This window comes from Ostrea edulis, chromosome 2 (genome assembly GCF_947568905.1).
Source record: "Ostrea edulis chromosome 2, xbOstEdul1.1, whole genome shotgun sequence".
In the NCBI taxonomy this organism is placed as follows: Eukaryota; Metazoa; Mollusca; class Bivalvia; order Ostreida; family Ostreidae; genus Ostrea; species Ostrea edulis.
The window spans coordinates 14,100,563-14,121,134 of record NC_079165.1 but is presented as its reverse complement, the minus strand read 5'-3'; the positions used below and the strand labels follow the sequence as shown (position 1 = coordinate 14,121,134).

General features: G+C 36.6%; 2 protein-coding genes across 2 annotated transcripts in view; both read right to left on the bottom strand.

Annotated features, from left to right (window-relative positions):
- Nucleotides 1-20,572, bottom strand: part of LOC125679644 (low-density lipoprotein receptor-related protein 4-like) — a 408,142-nt gene that overhangs the window by 198,391 nt on the left and 189,179 nt on the right. The window lies entirely within an intron of this gene.
- Nucleotides 1-20,572, bottom strand: part of LOC130052395 (low-density lipoprotein receptor-related protein 2-like) — a 199,338-nt gene that overhangs the window by 35,881 nt on the left and 142,885 nt on the right. Inside the window, exons 20-21 of the mRNA XM_056157240.1 lie at nt 11,673-11,995; nt 6,514-6,963 (exon numbers count right to left, since the gene is read on the bottom strand). Of these exons, the coding sequence (XP_056013215.1) occupies nt 6,514-6,963; nt 11,673-11,995 (773 nt within the window). The remainder of the gene's footprint in view (nt 1-6,513; nt 6,964-11,672; nt 11,996-20,572) is intronic.

Below are 20,572 nucleotides of genomic sequence, written 5' to 3'. Positions count from 1 at the left end.
CATAACACCGGATACTTCAGACTCATTGCCTCAGAGGATTGGTCGCCTCCACCACTCTTAAGCTGAAACCTTGCATTTACTTCTGATTGTGCACCATGATAAAACATCAAATGTCTTTATATACTAACGATCATTTTTTGAAAAAATCTTTATAATGGGATACGTCAAGTTGAAACGTTCTTCAAAAGAATGAACATATTCATTGGTAACACAACCTTATGCTCTGGCCGAGAAGCCATGTCGCCTAATATTGAATCGGTATTTGTAAAGGTACCCGATATCCGGAAATTATGTTGTGGTAAAGGGAATTAAAGCATTGTATATAAGAAACTGTGCTTGCATTTCAATAAGAAGATGTAAAATTATAGCGAAAAGGACCATTCCTGATAAGCCTCACTATAAAGGGGACTTCTTTTGTAGAAGACTCACTATATGACCAGTCTTCCGGAGAAAGTATCGTTATATAACACCGGTACTAGCCAGTCCAACGTACATGTATGAAATATATTTTGTTTTTGATCTTTGATTTCATACGGAATGACCGCGGACTGTCTGTATGTGTTCATTATGGTGATTCAATGATTGTTGAAGTGTATTTGTAATAGAAATAATAGTGTTATATTTTACTGTGCATGTAAAGTATACACTAGCACATTTGTGACTAATTTGGAAAAATGTTTACAGTCCACGTTCCTGTTGGTTAATATACACTTATTCACTGGCTATGAGGACAATAGCAAGTTTATTGTCCCCCATGACAGCAACTATCTCCCTCGGCTGCGCCTCGGGAAATAGTTGCTGTCTTGGGGGACAATAAACTTGCTATTGTCCGAGTAGTCAGTTAAAAGGTATTTTATTATACCGAAGTAGCCTTTACGTGTGTCAAACATACCAAGGTGAAGTAAACTAACATTCGGCATTAGCCTAGATGGAATCGACGGAGGTGATCTGAGTGATAAACTAATTAGAGTTATCAGACTTTGACGTCACAGAAAAGAAAACTCGGGGAAATATAGCATCCGATAAATAAATTCGAGATTATTACCCAAGGGTGTGATAGTTCAGAAACTATTTCACGGCTAGCGTCATCCAGAAGAAATACCAAATTTATTCACCTAACAATTATATAGCAAACATATTCTGAGGTACAATAATGATCACTATCAGCAACTATATTCACTGACAAATATAATTTATATATTTGTCCAATGAATTATGAATATTTCCGATAATTGAAATATTTTAAAAAAGATTCTTCATTAAGTACGGTATATAACGCAATAAACCAGTAAATATTTATACCCCGCCCCCTTCAAAGAAGAGGGGTATATTGCTTTGCACATGTCGGTCGGTATGTTGTCCGCTCAATATCTTCAGGACCATTCTTTTGATTGTAATGATATTTCATAGGTAGTTTGGTTATGAGCAGAATAGGATCCTTATTGCTTTTAAGGTCAAAAGGTCAAAGGGCAATTCACTCCGGACGTAGGAAAATCCTGTCTGCTTAATATCAGGATAACCTTTTTCTTGACAGACATTAAACTTGGTACACTGGTATATTGAGAGGAGTACAAGACTCCTAGGGCGTTTTCACGTCGTACTCTTGTTTTACCTCTCGATATTAAACTCTTGATGCACACGCAGATTTAGACGCGACTGATTTTCCTTGACTCTAGAAACTCTCCAAAATGGAGAATGTCATCAAAGCACAATTGTATGAAGATTTATTTATTGAAGATGAAACGGACATTTTGTTTTTGCTCGCGATAAAACAGACCTGGATCATTCAAATTATTTTAAATCTAGAGCGGCGTTATATTCCAACACTTGGAGGTTTTTCGGAAAACATTGTGCCACAATTTGACAGCAAACAATTTCTAAGACATTTCCGAGTGAGCCCAGAAATTTATGAAATAATCCTGAATTCAGTTGTAGGTTCTATCACAGATGATAACGCATGGCCCGGTGGTTCTGAACCAATACCACCCAATAAAAAACTGCTGGTATTTCTTTGGTACATGGCGAACCAGGAAACGTTAAGAGAAGTTAGCAATACATTTGCAGTAGGCATTACAACTGTTCACGAAATCGTAATCACGGTATCAAATGCGATCAACGAAAACATGGTTAAAGTAAGTTGAAGTCGTGGTAGAGATTATTTTTAAGATTTCAATCCAAATATAAAATAGTAAAATAAGTTTGTATCCATGCATGTGTGTAAATATGTTTTAGGTGATTAACTAGCCAGATCCTTATACACAACAAGCTCTATCAAGGGAATTCCAGTCTTGTTTGCGAGGCGTTATTGGTTCCTTGGATGGAACACATATTCGGTTAACAACAGCCCCTGGTTGTGACAGAGATTATTTCAGCCGAAAAAACTTGCCTTCCATTCAACTAAAGGTAAATTACACGCGTAAACTCTACGTTAATGTCATTCATTTTTTTCATCATTAAGAGAAAGTATTAATCATATAAAACTGTTGTTAATAGTTATTCCTAATGTGATTCTATTGAAATAAACAGATTGTGGCCGACTGTGACATGCTTATACGTGATGCGTACACGGGCTGGCCTGTGTGCACCCATGATGCACGTGCCCTCTGAAATTCTTTGTTCGACAAGGCCGAAAATGGACAATGTGTAGTGCATGGGAAATTTATTATCGCGGACAGTGTCTATCCCCTGAGGAATTGGTTGGTAACGCCTTTCCGAGACAATGGAAGACTGAATGCAGAACAACGCCGATTTAATCAGATGCTGTCCTCCGCAAGACAAATTGTTGAGCGAGTATATGGGCACTTAAAAGGAAGATTTAGGAGGCTACGAGAAATACCTGTTCGAAAACTGTCCCGTATAGTCTCACTGATTATTTCAGGATGCATCCTGCATAATCTGTGTGTTTTACATCACGATGACGTTGAAGCCTTTATAGACAATGATGACGACGGGCATCCTAATGCTTACCCAAACATTTATGTTGACGGGAGGGATGGAGCATTGTCTTCACCTTGCATTCAGACAGCAGCTAATGGATACAATGCCCTTGTAAAGACTTTTCATTATCACAGTATTTTGTATAATTATGCATGTGCCTAGAGTTTGCTGCATACAAGTATTAGATTAAACTTCAAACAAATCAAATGTCAATCTTTTATTCACTTTTTGCGGAAAAGCAAATACAAATTACAGCATAGAAAAGACTCTCTCATTATTTGAAACTAGAATACGACAATAATTTCGTTTTGAAATAATTTGTGGTAGTATTACATATGATAAGACCTTCACTGATTGTATCACAACCATAGGAGAAAAAAAATGAATTAATGGTATGGTGTTCCACAAGCACCTGAAGTGTGGATTCTATATTTTAAAAAAACCATTGGGTCTAAAGGGTGGGGGTGGGTATGTACATAAGATCTATACACGCTATCCACAATTCAGGTGCCTTTGTAGTGTTCAGCAACTGAAATTGCTGAAAATAATGAAGACTTCTTCAAACAAAACTAAAAACTGGGACTTTGCCAGTCCTGTACACACTTTGTAGATGGGGGAAAATGCATGAGGTGAATTATTTGTCCAAGGACTTCTCCATTAGCTCTAGCATACGATCTATTCGGCGCATTTTCTCCTCATGGTGCTTTTCCATGGAGTTCATAAGCTCTCTGTTTTGCTCTTGAATAGTTTGCATCAAGTTTGTGCTGTCGGACATTTTGCGCTTCTTAGATTTCAGCTTTGTGCCTGTAGCTGTTGATTTCGAATCTGTGTCACTAGATGTGGATTGTTTTTATTTCTCTGGAACAAGTGAAATATCTTCATCTTTGCTATCTGTGTTTGATTTTCATTTTATCTCTCCGTCCTGTGTCGAAGGACACGCTAACATTTGTGGATGCCTTGTTGCCGTAAACTTCACTGAACTGATCAAAGTATTTCCAGGAGTGTTTTTAATTTCCAGTTTTATTGTTCTCATCGTTTACTTCCTTATATTTCTTTTTCAACGCCTTCCATTTCTTGATAAGTTGTGTTTTGGAAACATGTATACCATTTCCCCTCATTTCTGATGATATTTCTCCCCACAAAAATCCTGAGATTTGGTGTCTAAAAATCTCTCTTCCCTCTGCAGCCTGAAATCGATTAAGAATCTTTCTTCACTTTCATTCCAAACATGCATGGTCTGCTGTAAGTAAATTTAATTTTTCAGTAAGTAGACCGTGGAACTCGTTATATGTTTAAATGATGTCATCCGATACTCTGACTTGAAAATACGAACTATCTGTATCCTTTTCAGGTCCAGAGTAAGAACGTGTAAATAATGAAGAAAATCACTTCGTACTTTCACAAGAAGACATTAATAAAAAGTCAAGATTTTTGTAAGGTAACATTTCGGGGAATGATTTTCAATAAAGTTCCAATCTACGTGTGAGTCAGAACTGGATGCAGAGACGCTGGAGGGTGGTGAAGGACCAGATGACGGGGATTCAGATGAGGATGATCGTATAGGAATGGTCTCCAATGTACTAGGTGAAGTAGAATTTGATTTACGGCATGCTAGAATTGCACCTCTAATTGCCCTTTTTGTCTCTGGATCTGAGAATGAAATTGTTGATTGTTACTGATACCAATTCTTTAAGAAAAATCCCCAAAACATGCTAGATAATCAACAAACAAATATTTATGAAACAAAACAGGTTCCTTACCAGTGCCTAAACAAATGTCCATGATTTCCTTTTTTTTAGTTATATGTAAATTGTATGCATACCACCATCTTCAGCTAAATAGATTTTAGCAAGGTCTTTGTCAATGAAAACACATTGGCCATCTTCCAATTGTATTTGGACCCTGAAAATGGATAAAAATCCTGTTGAGAAAAACAAACCAAACATCTATGCTACAATATCGTCATTACTCCGATTCCTAATAAACGCAAGGAATGAATATCCACGTAAAATCACGAGAAGCTTCCTTCGCAGATTCTAAAACTTCGCTCTTATTTTTTGACAGTTGTATAATTTATGGAATTATTACAAATGTTCGACGTTCGAGATCTTATGTTCTCGCGATTTGATAGAAAACGATAGGATCGCGGAATTAAGTTCTCGCGTAAAATAAGGAATCTACAGTAATCTGTCATGTATGTTTAATGAATTTCATAAAAACGAAGATTTTTTTACCTATTTATATACATACTTCTGATTGCTCTGTTTATCATACCCAAAATATCCCAGTACAAGCACAGACGATACAATATTGCCGAATGTTTTTTAATACAGTATAATATGGTTATTAATTCAAGAGTTTTGTATTACGATTCCTAACCCTAAAAAACTTGTGATTATTTGAAATGAACAGGAAAACAAATATACTCACATGTTATCGCCATCGCGCGCCGCCATCTTTACTGCGTCAGAATCCTCAGTCGTGTTAGAGTTGAACTCGATTTAATCCCGGGCTCAAACTCTCGTTGTTTACGTCGAACTCTTGTGACCCGTGACGAAACTAGAGTTCGAGGTGAAAACCCCCCTATTGATTTTGATGTAACATGGTTAAAGGCCAACGGGCCAAACTGGACATAAGAATATATTGACTGCTCAATGTCTTGAGAACTCTTTGCTTGACAGATATCAAACTTGTTATATTGGTTCACGTTAATGAGTAGATGACCACTACTGATTTCGAGGTCACATAGTTAAAGGTGAATGGTCGAATTGGATGTAGAAAGATGCTCTCCGCTTAAGATCTTGAGACGCCATTATTCGATAGAAATCAAACTTGGTACATCGGTAACACGTAAGAAGCAGATGACCCCTATTGATTTTGAGGTCACATGGTCAATATTCAAGTGTCAAACTGGATATAGGAAAACACTGTACGATATTTATCATGATAGCCTTTTGCTTGACATATCTCAAGCTTGGTACACTGGTACATCATGAAGAGTAGATGGTCTCTTTTCGGTTCACATGGTCAAAGGTTAAGGGTTAAACTGGACATAGTAATATATTTCCTCCTATATACTAAGATTCATTTGCTTGGTTGACACAAAACTTGATATACCGGTCATCCTAAGGAGTAGATGACCCGTATTGATTTTATGTCACATGATAAGTCCACTCTGGACAGTGGGAAATATTGTCTGTTCAATGTCTCGCAATTGACTTTGTACTAACTAATATCAATCAAATGATACATATGCATAACCCTTTTCAATTTCGTATCTTGTTTTAATAGCATTAATATTTGCTCAAATATCGAAAGTGTTCTTTGAGAATAATTGTTGCAGTTTTAATATCATGCATCATTTATCTGACCCATAGATGTGGTACTTGCACCAATGTTTCTTGTTATACATGTATCTAAATATCTCGTAATGCATCAATATTTTCTGGAGACTTTAAACTTAAGTCGGTTTGAGTCGCCTCTGATATTCCTGCCTTTACAGTATTACAACACCTACAATGCATCTGTTAATATTAAATCATAGTTCTTACCACACTAATTTGTAAAACATTTTACCCATCTTCAGGATCTAAGGCTATTCCATCTGGATGCTCCAAGTCTTTGTCAATAACGACTCTATATATGGTGTTATTGCTAGTGTAAGCTGGTTTCATTACAATCCATCGATAGAAGAAGTCACACCAATACAAATTCTTTGAAACATAATCAGATGCGATCTGTCCCCAAGAGTAACTCTTTCCTTTGTATATGCGTGAACTCCTTTTTTGATTCTGCCAAATGCTGAAGTTTGAGAATGCGTAAATTGAGTTCCCAATGATTGTAAAAAGGGTATTTTCATATGGATCAGATGTAATGCTGGTTATCTGGAATGTTGAATTTAAAGGCGTAGAAATGTTGCGATAATGACTCGCCAGAGCGCTGGGTATTTCTGTGAAGGTAAGTAGCTTCAAAGGTGTGTACGTTCCGATAATGAGACCCTTGTCTCTAGGAATGCCTTCAATGAAAAATGAAGATAACGAATAGTGATCAATCTCATAACTCCTACAAGCAATACAAAATAGATAGTTGGGCAAACACGGACCCTTAGACACACCAGAGGTGGGATCAGGTGCCTAGGAGGAGTAAGCATCCCCTGTCTACCGGTCACACCCACCGTGAACCCCATATCCTGTTCAGGTAAACGGAGTTATCCGCTGCCAAAATCAGTGTGCCAGGAATGGCTTAACAATTGGTATGAAACACGTTAGACAGCATTCAACCCAATGATAGGTTGTGTTGACGAACTAGATCATTATAACGACCATAGAATTTGCGAAATGCTGACTTCAATCAAGACTGTTGAAACCCCTGTAATAAAAGAGTCAATGGAAACGTTTAGTTATTTTCTATATTCGTGTTGCAATGACCCAACTTGCGAACTATCACTGGGTCAAATGCTTCCTGACGTGTTTCATACTAATTATTACACCATATTTATTTTTTACATTTCCATAATCGAATGAATTGAATATATTAAATTTTGTTGTTTGCAGAAGAAGTAGTGACTAACACATGTGCAGACCAGCAACGCCAAGTTTGTGCATGCATGGATCCTGAGGTCCGCTCAAAAAATGTATAGCGAGGTAAAACCGGATGTTATAGCGGGAAAAACTGCGTATAACTCCGTTTACCTGAGCAGGATATAGGGCTCACGGCGGGTGCGACCGGTCGACAGGGGATGCTTACTCCTCCTAGGCACCTGATCCCACCTCTGGCTTGCACAGGGGTCCGTGTTTGCCCAAATATCTATTTTGCATTGCTTATGGGAGTTATGAGATTGATCACTGTTCGTTTTCTTCACCTTGTACAAGAGTACGTTCATCAGAGTTCAGATCAGGAGTAACTTACTGCTACAAGGAAAATGTTAGCTTGATGTTACAACCTTGATATATAGATTTGAACCAATATTTAAAACTTATACGGTACCAATTTTGATGCACCAGATGCGCACTTCGACTAATAATGTCTCTTCAGTGATGCTGAAGCCGAAATTTTGGAAATCCGAAATAAAAGTAAACTTATAGGAACTAAAAGCAAAAACAGTGCCAAAGACTGGAGTTTAATTCGTCTAAGGATCAGACCTATGCATGAGGAAGATAATCCTTAATTTTGAAATGAATTTCTAAATGTTATCAAAGCAATTAAATATACATCTATATGTGTGGCACGTGAGCGAAGTCACATTGCGCATGTTAGATCAATCCATGAGGGCATCTGAAGACACATATTTTGTTACGAATTTAAACAAGTACAGGTAGATATGATGACAAAAATAATTTACATACTGAATTAAAAATTAGATACTGAATTAATTGATATCCAAAATGAAAGGTGAAAATAACGAATAGTGATCAAACTCATTACTTCTATAAGCAATACAAAATAGAGAGTTGGGCAAACACGGACCCCTGGATATACAATGTACCAGAGATTGGATCAGGTGCCTAGGAGGATTAAGCACGTCCTATCGACCGCTCACATCCGCCGTAAACCCTATATCCTGATCAGGTAAACGGAATATCTGTAGTCAAAATCAGTGTGTCAAGAACAGCCTAACAATCGGTATGAAACACGGTAGAAAGCATTTGACCCAATGATATGCATGTAGTTCCTGTGATATCTCTGGAAATCACAGATATTCAAAATTATGCATGAATCTATAGGGGGTTGTAATTTCTTTGAAGATCAATGACATTTCCAATTGTTTACTAAAAGCAACAAGAGGTTCATGAGTTACAAACTCATCAAAGTTAAATATGCACCTTGCTCATATAAAATTGGAAAATTTTAAACATTAATTTAATTGCCATTGTGGATTCACTCTCACCTGAGGTAGTGATTTCAAGAAAATTGGTTGATTTCATCCTTTTGATTCGTGCAATTTAGCTGAGTTACTGATGATACTCGTATACTGTTTATGACCCGACTGTTTGTCCTGTTCTTTTCTGCGCATATTTTCAGAATCGTATGAAACTTCGTAAATAATCAGGATATCCTGTGTAGATGTGTATATTTGCAGAACATTCTGATTCGAGTTTCTTCTGGGAGTTTTACCTCTTGAACTTTGAAATTTTGCCAAAATTAAATATACATGTATTACTGAAACAGTTTGTTAGCATAACTACTCTGAAACCACTGAACAAAATCTCATGTAACATTGTATTTGATATGGGAATAAAACGTAAATGTGCTGATACTTAGAAAATTCTGATTTCTTTTCTGAGAGTCACGTCCCTTTTGAACATAGAAGTTTGGTCCTCATATTTGCCACATATAATCTAAGCCGACTAGATGGCCGGTGCAACGTAGTGACTTTTGGGGTCAACAGAGTACAGTGCACTGAACTTGGGAGCAATGACGTCATATTGGGATAGGAGCGCTTTGCTGTAGAATTGTTGGACAAGGGATGGCAACATTATGACTCAGAGGACTGGGGAAATCGATATAGCCGGTATGACATATATTCGAAACACCAATTTTTAGATCTTCTCGGAGTAATTATGTATTTTGCTACGTTTCGCAATTAAATCCATTGCGTTTTCATTCAAGACTAAATCTTTTGTTATAATGCAATAATGTCAACTCATGCTAGTGCAGTTCTATTGCGTCGTGGGAAAAACAACTCATTGGGAAATCCTTTGCATCATCTATTCTGGAAAAACTTATTGCATCATGGAAAATTCGTATTCTAGAACATTCTCTATACTTGGATGTCCTTTTCCTATAAAACTATGAATACTCCAATGTCTTCTTGTTTCATTTACTCACTATGGGTGGAACTTCTAACACCAGGTAGCCATCTAGGCTGTGCGTATGCCATACAATGTATTCAGGTTGTAAACCATTCCACTAGGTGTCTAGAAGCTAGTGTGTCCGCTCGGCTTTACATGAGATAGCGAATCTTGGAAGTTTTCAACAGATGCGTTGGTGATTGGAAGAAAACACTAACCCTGGACGGTTATTCATGAAGGGGAGCTCAAGAAAGCCATGCCAGACCAAGCCAGAGAAATCGATTTAATTCGGAATGAATGTTTACAGGTAAGTTACATTGAAGTGATACGTTTTAATTAAAGGACTTGAATTGTTTTTCTTTATTTACAAAACATTGGCTGGAACTGATAACACAACGGAATTGGACAAATAGAAAATACCGCAATTTTAGCGGCTAAAGAGTGACATCAAAAAGCATTTCCAATGACCATAGACGGATATCGGGGGTTAAAATGTGTCAAGGAATGATCCTAGTCGAACGAAAATTATCACGAGTTATTTAGGGGAGAGTAATTAGAAAATGCACTCCGAAAATGCAGTAAAGATTTAAGCTGCATGTACATGAAGTATAAGGGACTATCATTATTTAATTTCCTTCATTTACGGGTCATGGTTGAAAATGACATCACAGAAAAGGCTTGTGTATTTGCACTCCAGGGCATCAAGGAAATAGAGAATATCCCGGGATTTCGATTTGCCAAAGACTGTATGGATTTTGAATTACTTCCGATCACCATGACTATGCTAACATTTGATTGAGAACGGTATTTGGTATAAGATTGATGTCGATGCATTTAATTGGGGATAAAGAACGGTGCCAGACAATGCAGCATATATCGAGACCTTCCGAGTGCAGTGTCTTTAGAATAGTTTACATCAATTACTAGAAAATATGTAACCTTTAATCTGAAAAAAATGAACTGTTATCTGGTACCTGAAAAAGACCGGCAAAGTATGTGGGTCGACCGATCGATATCGATTTCAAGCTAGAATTCGCGGTGTCGAGAAAATATTGGAACCTATGTTAAAAAAGATTTTTAAAAATATGGATAACATTTTGAAAATGACATTGTTGAAAATATTCCTGTTTCATATGTGGCATGAATAAAACTCTCAAAACGTATTATTCGTGTTGTGTTTAATGAGTCTTTCAGATGAGATGCTAGTTTATTGTGATAAAAAAAAACCACGAACGTAGGATGAAAATCAGATGAATGCTATTTGCTATTGTGCATGGGCTATTTAGCATCTCTATATCAGTACATATTGGAAAAATGAATATCAAATTAGTTCGAAAAGTGCATTTGACCCCCGACTCGACCGCTTTGACCCTCTCTTATTTGGGTATTCTGGGCGCAAACTGCTCTTTTTCAATTCAGTGTCCCAGAATACATGATTATAAATCCTAAGTAAAATTAAAAGTTATGCGTAGAAAAATGAAAAAAGTCAAAACCCTCTTCTCGAGAGCAATGTCAATCGCCATTTTAAGTTCATCTTTTTTTGAGAATGTCTGCACTTCCCTGTTTTATTCCAGTGTATCTGTAGATAGACTTATTCCACAACTGCAACACAAGCTTATAGGAAGAAAATGAAAGAAAATAGAAGAAATAAAAAGTGGAGATAAGAGATACACCTGGCTTCCATATCCTGCCTGGATTCAGGTTTCGCCTCATGGTGTTAGGGAAACAACAAGTGGGGGAGAATGGGGTACTTAAATATGTTCCCAGAATGACCTGAATCACTTCTTCCCCATGGACACAATTGGGGTCCGAGAGATGGTTGATCAAGTGCGGCGACAGCTAGAGTATGGAAATCTGGTAATAAATCGTCGCATAGATAGAATATCGACACGAGACGACACCTCGCCGTCCGGCCCCACCGCCCTATCACCATTATTGGCCTACTTCCCGGCGACGCCAGTACTGTCATCACCCGTGACGCCAACGGCACCATCACTATCACCACCGATGCCAGAGCAATTCTCGGTGCCATTTAGCGTCGCGAGTAATGGATTCAATAAGGTAACCGCACCCAGAACCACCAGTGAATCTGGCTGTGAGCACATCATAGAATGTGTCCCGGATACACCACAACCTTCGCCACCGATACCATTGACCCCTGGGGTACCACCATCACCTACAGGACCAGCGATTTTCCTTGCAGGGAGGACTTCACCGCCATCCCAACCTGTGGCACACCGCCCTCTCAGGGTACACCCAATGCTTGTCTTTTAATGGACAATTCAGGTGGTTCCTATTTGGTTTAAGTGTCCCATCTCCAGGCAAGAGAGGCACACTCCGCCTTGATGTGGGGTAGGGGGATGCGTGCAGCTCCCGGTATGCTGCAGGTGTGTAGATCAGTGAAAACCAGATAACACACCAAGACACGGTGTCTTTTTTGCCGATGCAACTGCCAATCTGGATCCAGGCAGTGAAAGTCAAAGATCCAAAGTAGGTCGTCCGGACCACCGGCCCTTTCAGGACCATCCAATTATTTATGAAAAGACAGTTTTATTACAATTCAGAAACATTTATTCACAACTCAGATATGAATTATAATTGAGAAGCTATTCACAATGCAAAACATACACATATTTTGTTATTGACAATTCATACCTATTAATTTTACATATAAGCAAAATCATGGATAAAGTGTCTATAATTTCCTTTTACTAAACCCAATCCAATCTTATAAGGAAAAGTGTAAGTCTTGTAAGACAACGTTCCCAATTTTTGTAAACATTGTAGTTCATGGCTGTCTTGATGAAGCCTAATACACCGAGTGTCTTTGTCCTAATCCCATTGTGCTAAAAGAAATCACATCAGGGTGTGTACATGGAGAACTATGCATGATACGTTAGGTGTCAGGAATCCCACGATCAACTTCTATGACTAAATGTCTGTGCCCTATCATTGTCTTAGTTAGTAAATGTCCATGCATATAAGCCACATACATCGTGGTCAACAGATCTCACAAGTACAACCCTTATACGCTACTTCTTCTTATAGGGGTTCAATATGTGCACCCCAATTATGATCAACAGATATTGCAAGCACAATCCTTATACGCTGCTTCTTCAAATGTGGGAGTACAATTGGTACATGTACCAGTTTCTACTGTATCCACAATACCTATATACTATAGTACAAAGCGGTAGCTCAGCAAATTTCTTTTCCACTTGTTTTTTCCACCATGGTTTGCTTTTTATAATGAAAAAAAAAAACACCGGTGGGGTTAAGGTGTCCAGAGTAAATTTACCAATTTTTAGTAAACTTTGAGCACCTGTATAGTATACGGTGGACACCTATTTTAAATGGTTGTATTTCCATATTTTTAGATACTTAGGATATATTAAGAATTTTATTATGCAGCTAAATGCAGGATTCCCAGTATTAGCTTTTATTCAATAAAGTACTGCAATGTAAGTCTTATTCTACGTAGATCGAAAGGTGGTTTGTTGGTCTCAACATACAAACTTTCTAAAGGAGATGTTTGAAAAGCTCCTGTGTACAGTTTACGTCCTTGATGGTGAATTGTATCGACTTCTATCGATGACTTTGATATAAGACGTTATTACCCATCCATACATGTACATGTATATCGGGTACTGTACATACATAGTCTAGTTTAGACCGGATTAGGGAATGATACAGATGTAGTAGAATTCCATGAAATTAATGTATATTCCACAATATGATCGACCCGTGCACCAGTTTCAACTCAAGTATGCGTTCGTTTTCCCATACCCTTAGCTTACACGCTCGGAATGTATAAGGAAAACTAATTCTGAATGAAATCATGATCAAATGCTTAACGTTGCGTACTTTACAAAGAATATCATTGATTTACATGAGGATCTCAAATCCATGTATTATATTGCGATATCGCGGATCCTCAGGTTTTATTTTCCAATGCCTTAAAATTATTAAGAGTAATTATTCGTACCGATAGTTAACAAGGTAAATGTGAACCTATCAAAACCGAATACTTTAAGTTTAGTAAAACAGTCCAATACCATCGACATTTACATCATGACTTCCTTGGAGACCGCCATGCCTTTTTTATCTGGATTTATCGCAATCGTATCTCTTGATTACATGTATCTGTAAATTTACAAAACCGAACGGCGGAGATTCACATGAGGGAGATCTACCTCAACTCCCGCTAATAACATCTTGCATTCCTTATTCAGTGAAATCGACGTGAATCTTAATGGAAAAATCACTATCCCGGGAACTGATACTTATCCGTTCAAAGCCTACTTAGAGAAATTACTGTTTGATGCCCCCGATACCCTTAAACCTCATATGAGAGCCTGTAGCCTGTGGGGAAGATACCACTGGGCATATGGGCAAAGTCCATTTTAGAAACTCTGGATCAAACACCTGATGAATTCAACGTAGTGTGTAATAAAATCAATATCAATTAGGTCCAACCTACCCCGAAGTATTCCAATGAATTCAAGGATGTGAGGTTGAGAAACCGTATCAAGAAAATAGACAACAGTTAGGAAATCATTTTGGTGGATGGATTACATCTGGATTTGTTTCAGGAAGAGAAAGTTCTACCTAATTAGATAGATGTAAATCTCCGATTTAATCGAGCCAGATCCCAATTCAACATGACCGATTTTGGCAGTAGTGACAGATTAGTTATTCAAAGTGTGATCTTGTGGGTGAGAAAATTCAAACCGACTCCGACTACCATCAATCTCATCAATCAACAACTGAGTACTCAAACAGCTAATTATCCTTTGAGACGGGTGGATGTGAAAACATCACGATTCTAACTCGTACTCAATCAACTTTTCAAGGCCAAATGTCAAACGGATCGTCTTGGGCTTTGTGGAAAACGCAGCATTTAACAGAGATAAAATGTAAAATCCTTTACATTTCCTAAATCAGAAAATAAAATAGAAGTCAATATCAATGGATAAATGATGGAAACTCGTCCTTTAGAATCTAATTTCTTGGACGATCAGTATCTGATATAACTCTGCATAACGAATTGAGGAAATTGGGACAAAATTGAGCCCCGACGATTATTCTGGAAGAGTATAGGCGGATACATTTCATTTTATACTACCAGGCAACTTGAAAGTAAAAGTACAATTTACCGCCAACATAGATATTACCTTAAACTATGTGGTGTACGCCATATTCGACAACTTGTTGCAAGCCAACGAACACCCACAAATCATCATCGATTATTGATATGGACTGGTATCAAATTGATAAACGCATTATCGCGAGATTTATGATGTTCGTTTGCAAGTGTGTATCCTATAGATGTATTGCCGGATTATTAACGCATCAAAACGCGATTGTGGTCAGTACGGACGCCCATCATTGTCCCCGGAGCCCATTGGGTATGCTTTTATTTAAGCAGTCTTACCATGAAAGGTGAAGATAACGAACAGTGATCTATCTCATAACTCCCATAAGCAACACAACATAGATAGTTGGGAAAACACGAACCCCTGGACACACCAGAGGGAATCAGGTGCCTAGGAGGAGAAAGCATTCCCTGTCGACCGGTCACACCCGCCGTGAGCCCTATATCCTGATCAGGTAACCGGAGTTATCCGTAGTCAAAATCAATGCGCCAAGCACGGCCTAACAATCGGTATGAAACACGTCAGACAGCATTTGACCCAATGATAGGTGGTATTAAAATACTAGATCGTTATAACGACCATAGAATTTGCGAAATGCTAACTTCAATCAAGATGTTTAAATCCCTGTATCATCAAATTGTTTGTCAGTAGCTTGCCTCCATTTAAAAGCTGACTATACACAGAACAAGATATTGCGTATCGAATCAGTTGAGAGATATAGACATCTTATGCAGGTTATAATGGAACATTGCTACATAAATATGGAAAGTTGACGATGGAGAAGCTGAAATCATCCCGTTTGTCATGTAGTTGAGTTGTCACTTTGCCGTTAATGTTTACTTTCAAGAAAATATCTAAGTATGAAGCAGAAGTGGATGACTCTGTGGTGTCTTTTATTTCAAGTTCACTTGGATATATCGAATCGACATATGAATGAAAGTTATTTTTGTTAATAGAAAAAAGGTCGTCAATATATCTAAATGTCGAATTGAAGGCCACAGCAAGATATTATTTTCTTTTTTGTTCTCACTTAGACGATTTTGAATAAATTCAGCTTCAAATGAATATAGAAACAGGTCAGCTAATAAAGGAGCACAATTCGTGTCCATGGGAATATTTTCCATTTCAAGAAGAGACGTGAAGAGACTACCATTAGGATATCTAACAAAGTCGAAAAAATCCAACACACAATGAATTTCACATACCATACCAACAATTATCAATACCCAAGGAAAACAATTTTCATTTTAAGAAAATTTTGATAAATACTGATTTTGAAATTGGTAATTCAAAGTATCTGATACAAAGAATGGTAATTATACACCAAACCTGTACTAAAATGCACAATATCAAAATAATCCACATATTTTACCACATGCATCTGATTCCCTGATCGTTAAATCATGTAGTAGATAAAAATTGTATCTCTAAAAAATTATTATACAGACAATAATCAATGATTTTGGGGATTGACAATTGGGAAGTTACAATTGTATATATGCATTTACTAAGAAACAATAAGTACTCATTACCAAAAGTCTTTTCTAATATCATGTATGTCAATGAACCAACTGACAGATAGACCAATATGAGCAAAGCAATATGCCAATCTTCTTTCCAGGAGAGTTAAGGTGGTTCACTACAACTTGAAAGAGTTTTTCAAATCAGCACAAAAATGATTTCATCATGAAGGATATGGTATATCATAAGTATATATGTCCAAAAGGCAAACTATATGCAATTTTGCATAAAAATAACATGAGTTTCCAAAAAAAATCATTAAATATGAAAAATAGCCCATGGCGGATTTGAACTCAGGATGTATGGTTCACCAGCCCAACGCTTTATTCACTGAGTCATGATTATAGACAACCAAATCGATCGATAAAAACAAGTTCACAACATTTCACAAAACATCTGACATGAGCCTTGGTGTAGTGAGCTACTTTAAATATCTTGTAGATGAAACAATCTACAATTTATTTTAATAATGTACATAAGATTTAAAACTCCATCATAATCAAAGCTGTCTAAATATTTCAGGGATCTTGTAGAATTACTGAAGTTGAAATAGATACACTATAGTAATATATAAATTTGACCTCATCCCTGAACATGGACAGAATGATTATTTCATGAAATTGACTTTTGTGCAAGATTTAAGATGTGTAACAATAAAACCATCATTTGTATGAAATGTATTGACCTTACACCCATACTAAAATGTAAAGTTTGCTGCAAATTTGCCGCAAGTTTGCGGCAAACAAATAAGTGTGTGCAGCTAATGCCGCTAGCGGCATACAGTGTGCCACTAGCAGCACACAGTGTGCCACTAGTGGCACAGTGTGCCAGAAGTGCACCACAACTTTTCCTAAATGAAACAGTGTGCCAGAAGTGCACCACAACTTTTTCTTTGGTATTCAGAATCAAAACTGTGTGCCAGAAGTGCACCACAACTTTTTCTTTGGTATTTAGAATCAAAACTGTGTGCCAGAAGTGCACCACAACTTTTTCTTTGGTATTCAGAATCGTGTGCCAGAAGTTCACAACTTTTTTCTTAAAATTTTAGAACTGAAACAGCAAGGGCACCAAAGTTCACGACTTTTCTTGAATATTTAGAATAAAAGAGCCATTTCAATATATCCATCACAACATTTTCTATAATAGAACATATATGCAACATTTCTTGCGTACCCCTTCCATCTTCTTGTCTTAATGGGACTTAGTGGTCATTTTGTCACCAAATATTGAATTCAATGAAAGTTGCCCTATAATAGTTATTATATATTAAAGTAATAATTACACTTTTATTTAATTATTTCAAACACCTTTTAACCTCTTGAAAATGAATATGTGATTTTTGGTGATTGAATATTATTGTCTTGCAAGACAGTATAATTATTCTTTAGTTACCTTTGCATGCTGTCAGCAAAATGTAAATGCTGTTTTTGTTTTTATTTGAGAAATTATTTGATTTGGGTGCAGTGAATACATCTTCCGTATATATTTCTTTACATTAAAAGCGGTTATCTAACGTAGTTTTATTAGGGTTAATTCTCTTGTTTTTGTATATAATAAAAAATAAATGTTCTTATTAGTCATCAATATGTATTTCAATATCATCGAGAGATTTTGAAAAGAAAAAAAAATGGTTGTCATCACTTTCGCAGCTAATGCCCCTTTAAAATAAGATGTAAATGCACAGGTATCTGAATTTTAATCTAATTAGAAAAATAAGTGAAGAAAAAATATCTATATCTAAATAAATGGAGAGAGAGAGAGAGAGAGAGAGAGAGAGAGAGAGAGAGAGAGAGAGAGAGATATTTCTTTTCTTTTCTCTATTTACATGTATATCTGAACATTGATTACAATTCAGATACTGGGTTTGTGAGTTGAAATTAATCAAATGAAAGTGGTAAAAATTCACCTTTATATCGTATAATTTATCCAGGTACGTTATTCTGGTTTGTGGAATGCTTATTGATACTAAGTTAGAATAATCTAAGCTGTATACCAAAGTAGGTCTTCATGGGGCTTTACGGCCCTATGCATCGCAAATAGAGATCGGGTTCAATGCGTCGGGTGTGGGATTCACTCAATATTATATGCTGAGCGCGAAAGTTGATATCAACAGACACCATGATGTTATACCGGTAAACATCTTGAACATGAATCGAGAACAGGAGTTGATGCAGATATTCTGAGGAGAATCTTCCAATCATTGTGTAAGTGATTTACTGTGTATCTTATAGTTATAAACTCTCTAATATATTGTTCAAAATGAAACTGACCATCGCTCATTGTATGTTGTTGCGTCAAATCTTAAGTCAGTGTTTACGTTTATAAATTTACATTTTTCATTCAATTCTTTGAAATTATGTGGAATTTATTTTTTTTTTTAATTTCCTTTGTATGATAATAGATTAGACTCCTTCTAGTTGCATTATCGTAGCCATCGCGGATTTTTTTCTTCTTATACATTTGGACAGGACCATATAGGCACTTTAAAAAATGGAGAGAGAGGGGAAAAGGCCGAAAAACAAACAAATAATTAGGCCTATTTCCGTAATAATTATGCTATTTTTTGTTTACTTTCTACTCGGGTTATATTTGCAAAACTGAATAGTTTATTCAGTAAATGGTGTTTTTTAATGAATGGTTGATTATTTTTTTATTCAAATGCTTATGATTTGAACCCAGATGTCATGTTAGAAAAGTTAAACTGCATTATGATCATGCCGGGATGTGACCTCCAGAATCTCAATTTTGTCACTCCATCAATGCATATACGTTATTAAAATGGATTGAAGATCGTGTCTTGGCAATAAAGTTAATTTGTACCTAAAGTCTGGTCAGCATGATATTAACAGTTGTACATCAAATATTGCATTTATTAGCCCAATGGGCTATAACGCAACATTGATTATTTCTCGGCTTTGAAAATCGGTGGCCCCAGGTGTCGGGCGACGGTAATTACATGTACACACCCTTGAATGATTCCTCCTATGTTAGACGCCTTGCAAACTTGTATATAGGACGGCCAATGGTATTTCGTAATTATTTACAATTTTATATCTTTTTCAGAATATATTTCATGATAGTCGTGAAGATACAGAAGTTGTGATGGTGTGTTGATAGGCTGTCTTCAACTTGCCATATCTGAGAGTTCCAACATGCAGGCCTGGATTAATGTGTATAAATCACTAATGAAGTTACTTAGTGTTATTTAGTTTTAAAAAAAGAATGACATTTCAATTTATACACACTTGCCAAGTGAATCTGATGAGACTGCTACATGTATTTGTGAGTAAAGGCACTCTGTCTTAACCGAAAAACTATTTACAGTTTATCACAACAAGTGGATGGGACAGTAGAGTTGTTGCGGACAATATGTGATTGTGATAACCAAATACTGAACAAGTGGAAGATTAGAAGAAGGTCCAGAATTCAATAATGTTTTTGATTCTAAGGTGTAGAGAGCATGGAGATAGTCCTATTATTCTCCCATTCATCTATGATGGAGAAACTTGTGTAAATGTTTACAGTGTTCTCCCTAATAAGTGCCCACAAGTCTGTATTAATTTATCAGAATATAAAGTCCTTCACAGTACTGACTTTAAAATTCATGTAGATTGTCTCCAGATTTTTCAGAGGAAAAGTGCATAGTTTACATGTGTGAATTTTGAATATATTTCATTCTTGTCTGCAAATGTTGCTGAAACCTGTTATTGATGCACAATGCACATAGTCATGTTATGCAAATGATAGACCTCCTTTTTAATTACATGTCCTTAAGATCATGTCAACTCCTTTGTCTTAATTGTATATACAATTCTAGCATTTATAGCATCATTTGTATAGCACTTGCTAGTTTAATAAGGATTTTATTTTTTAAAAACTTTCATTTGACATGATTGATCTAAAACGGCCAATATTCACAAATCTATTTAAATCACAACCTGACCTTAGGCCAGAAAAGTGCCACAGTGGGTTGATATTTTTCTCTTGGATCTTGAAAGAAATTCTTTATGCAGCAGTTTCCAAATAAAATGTACTCTCATGGCCAGGGTGGGACTTCACCGAGAACTTTTTAACATTGCACAATGCAATATTTGTGGATTAGAAGCTGTTGCAGTTTCTTTAAGTTTTCTCTCACATCTTGTTATAATTATATTTTATATTTTTGGT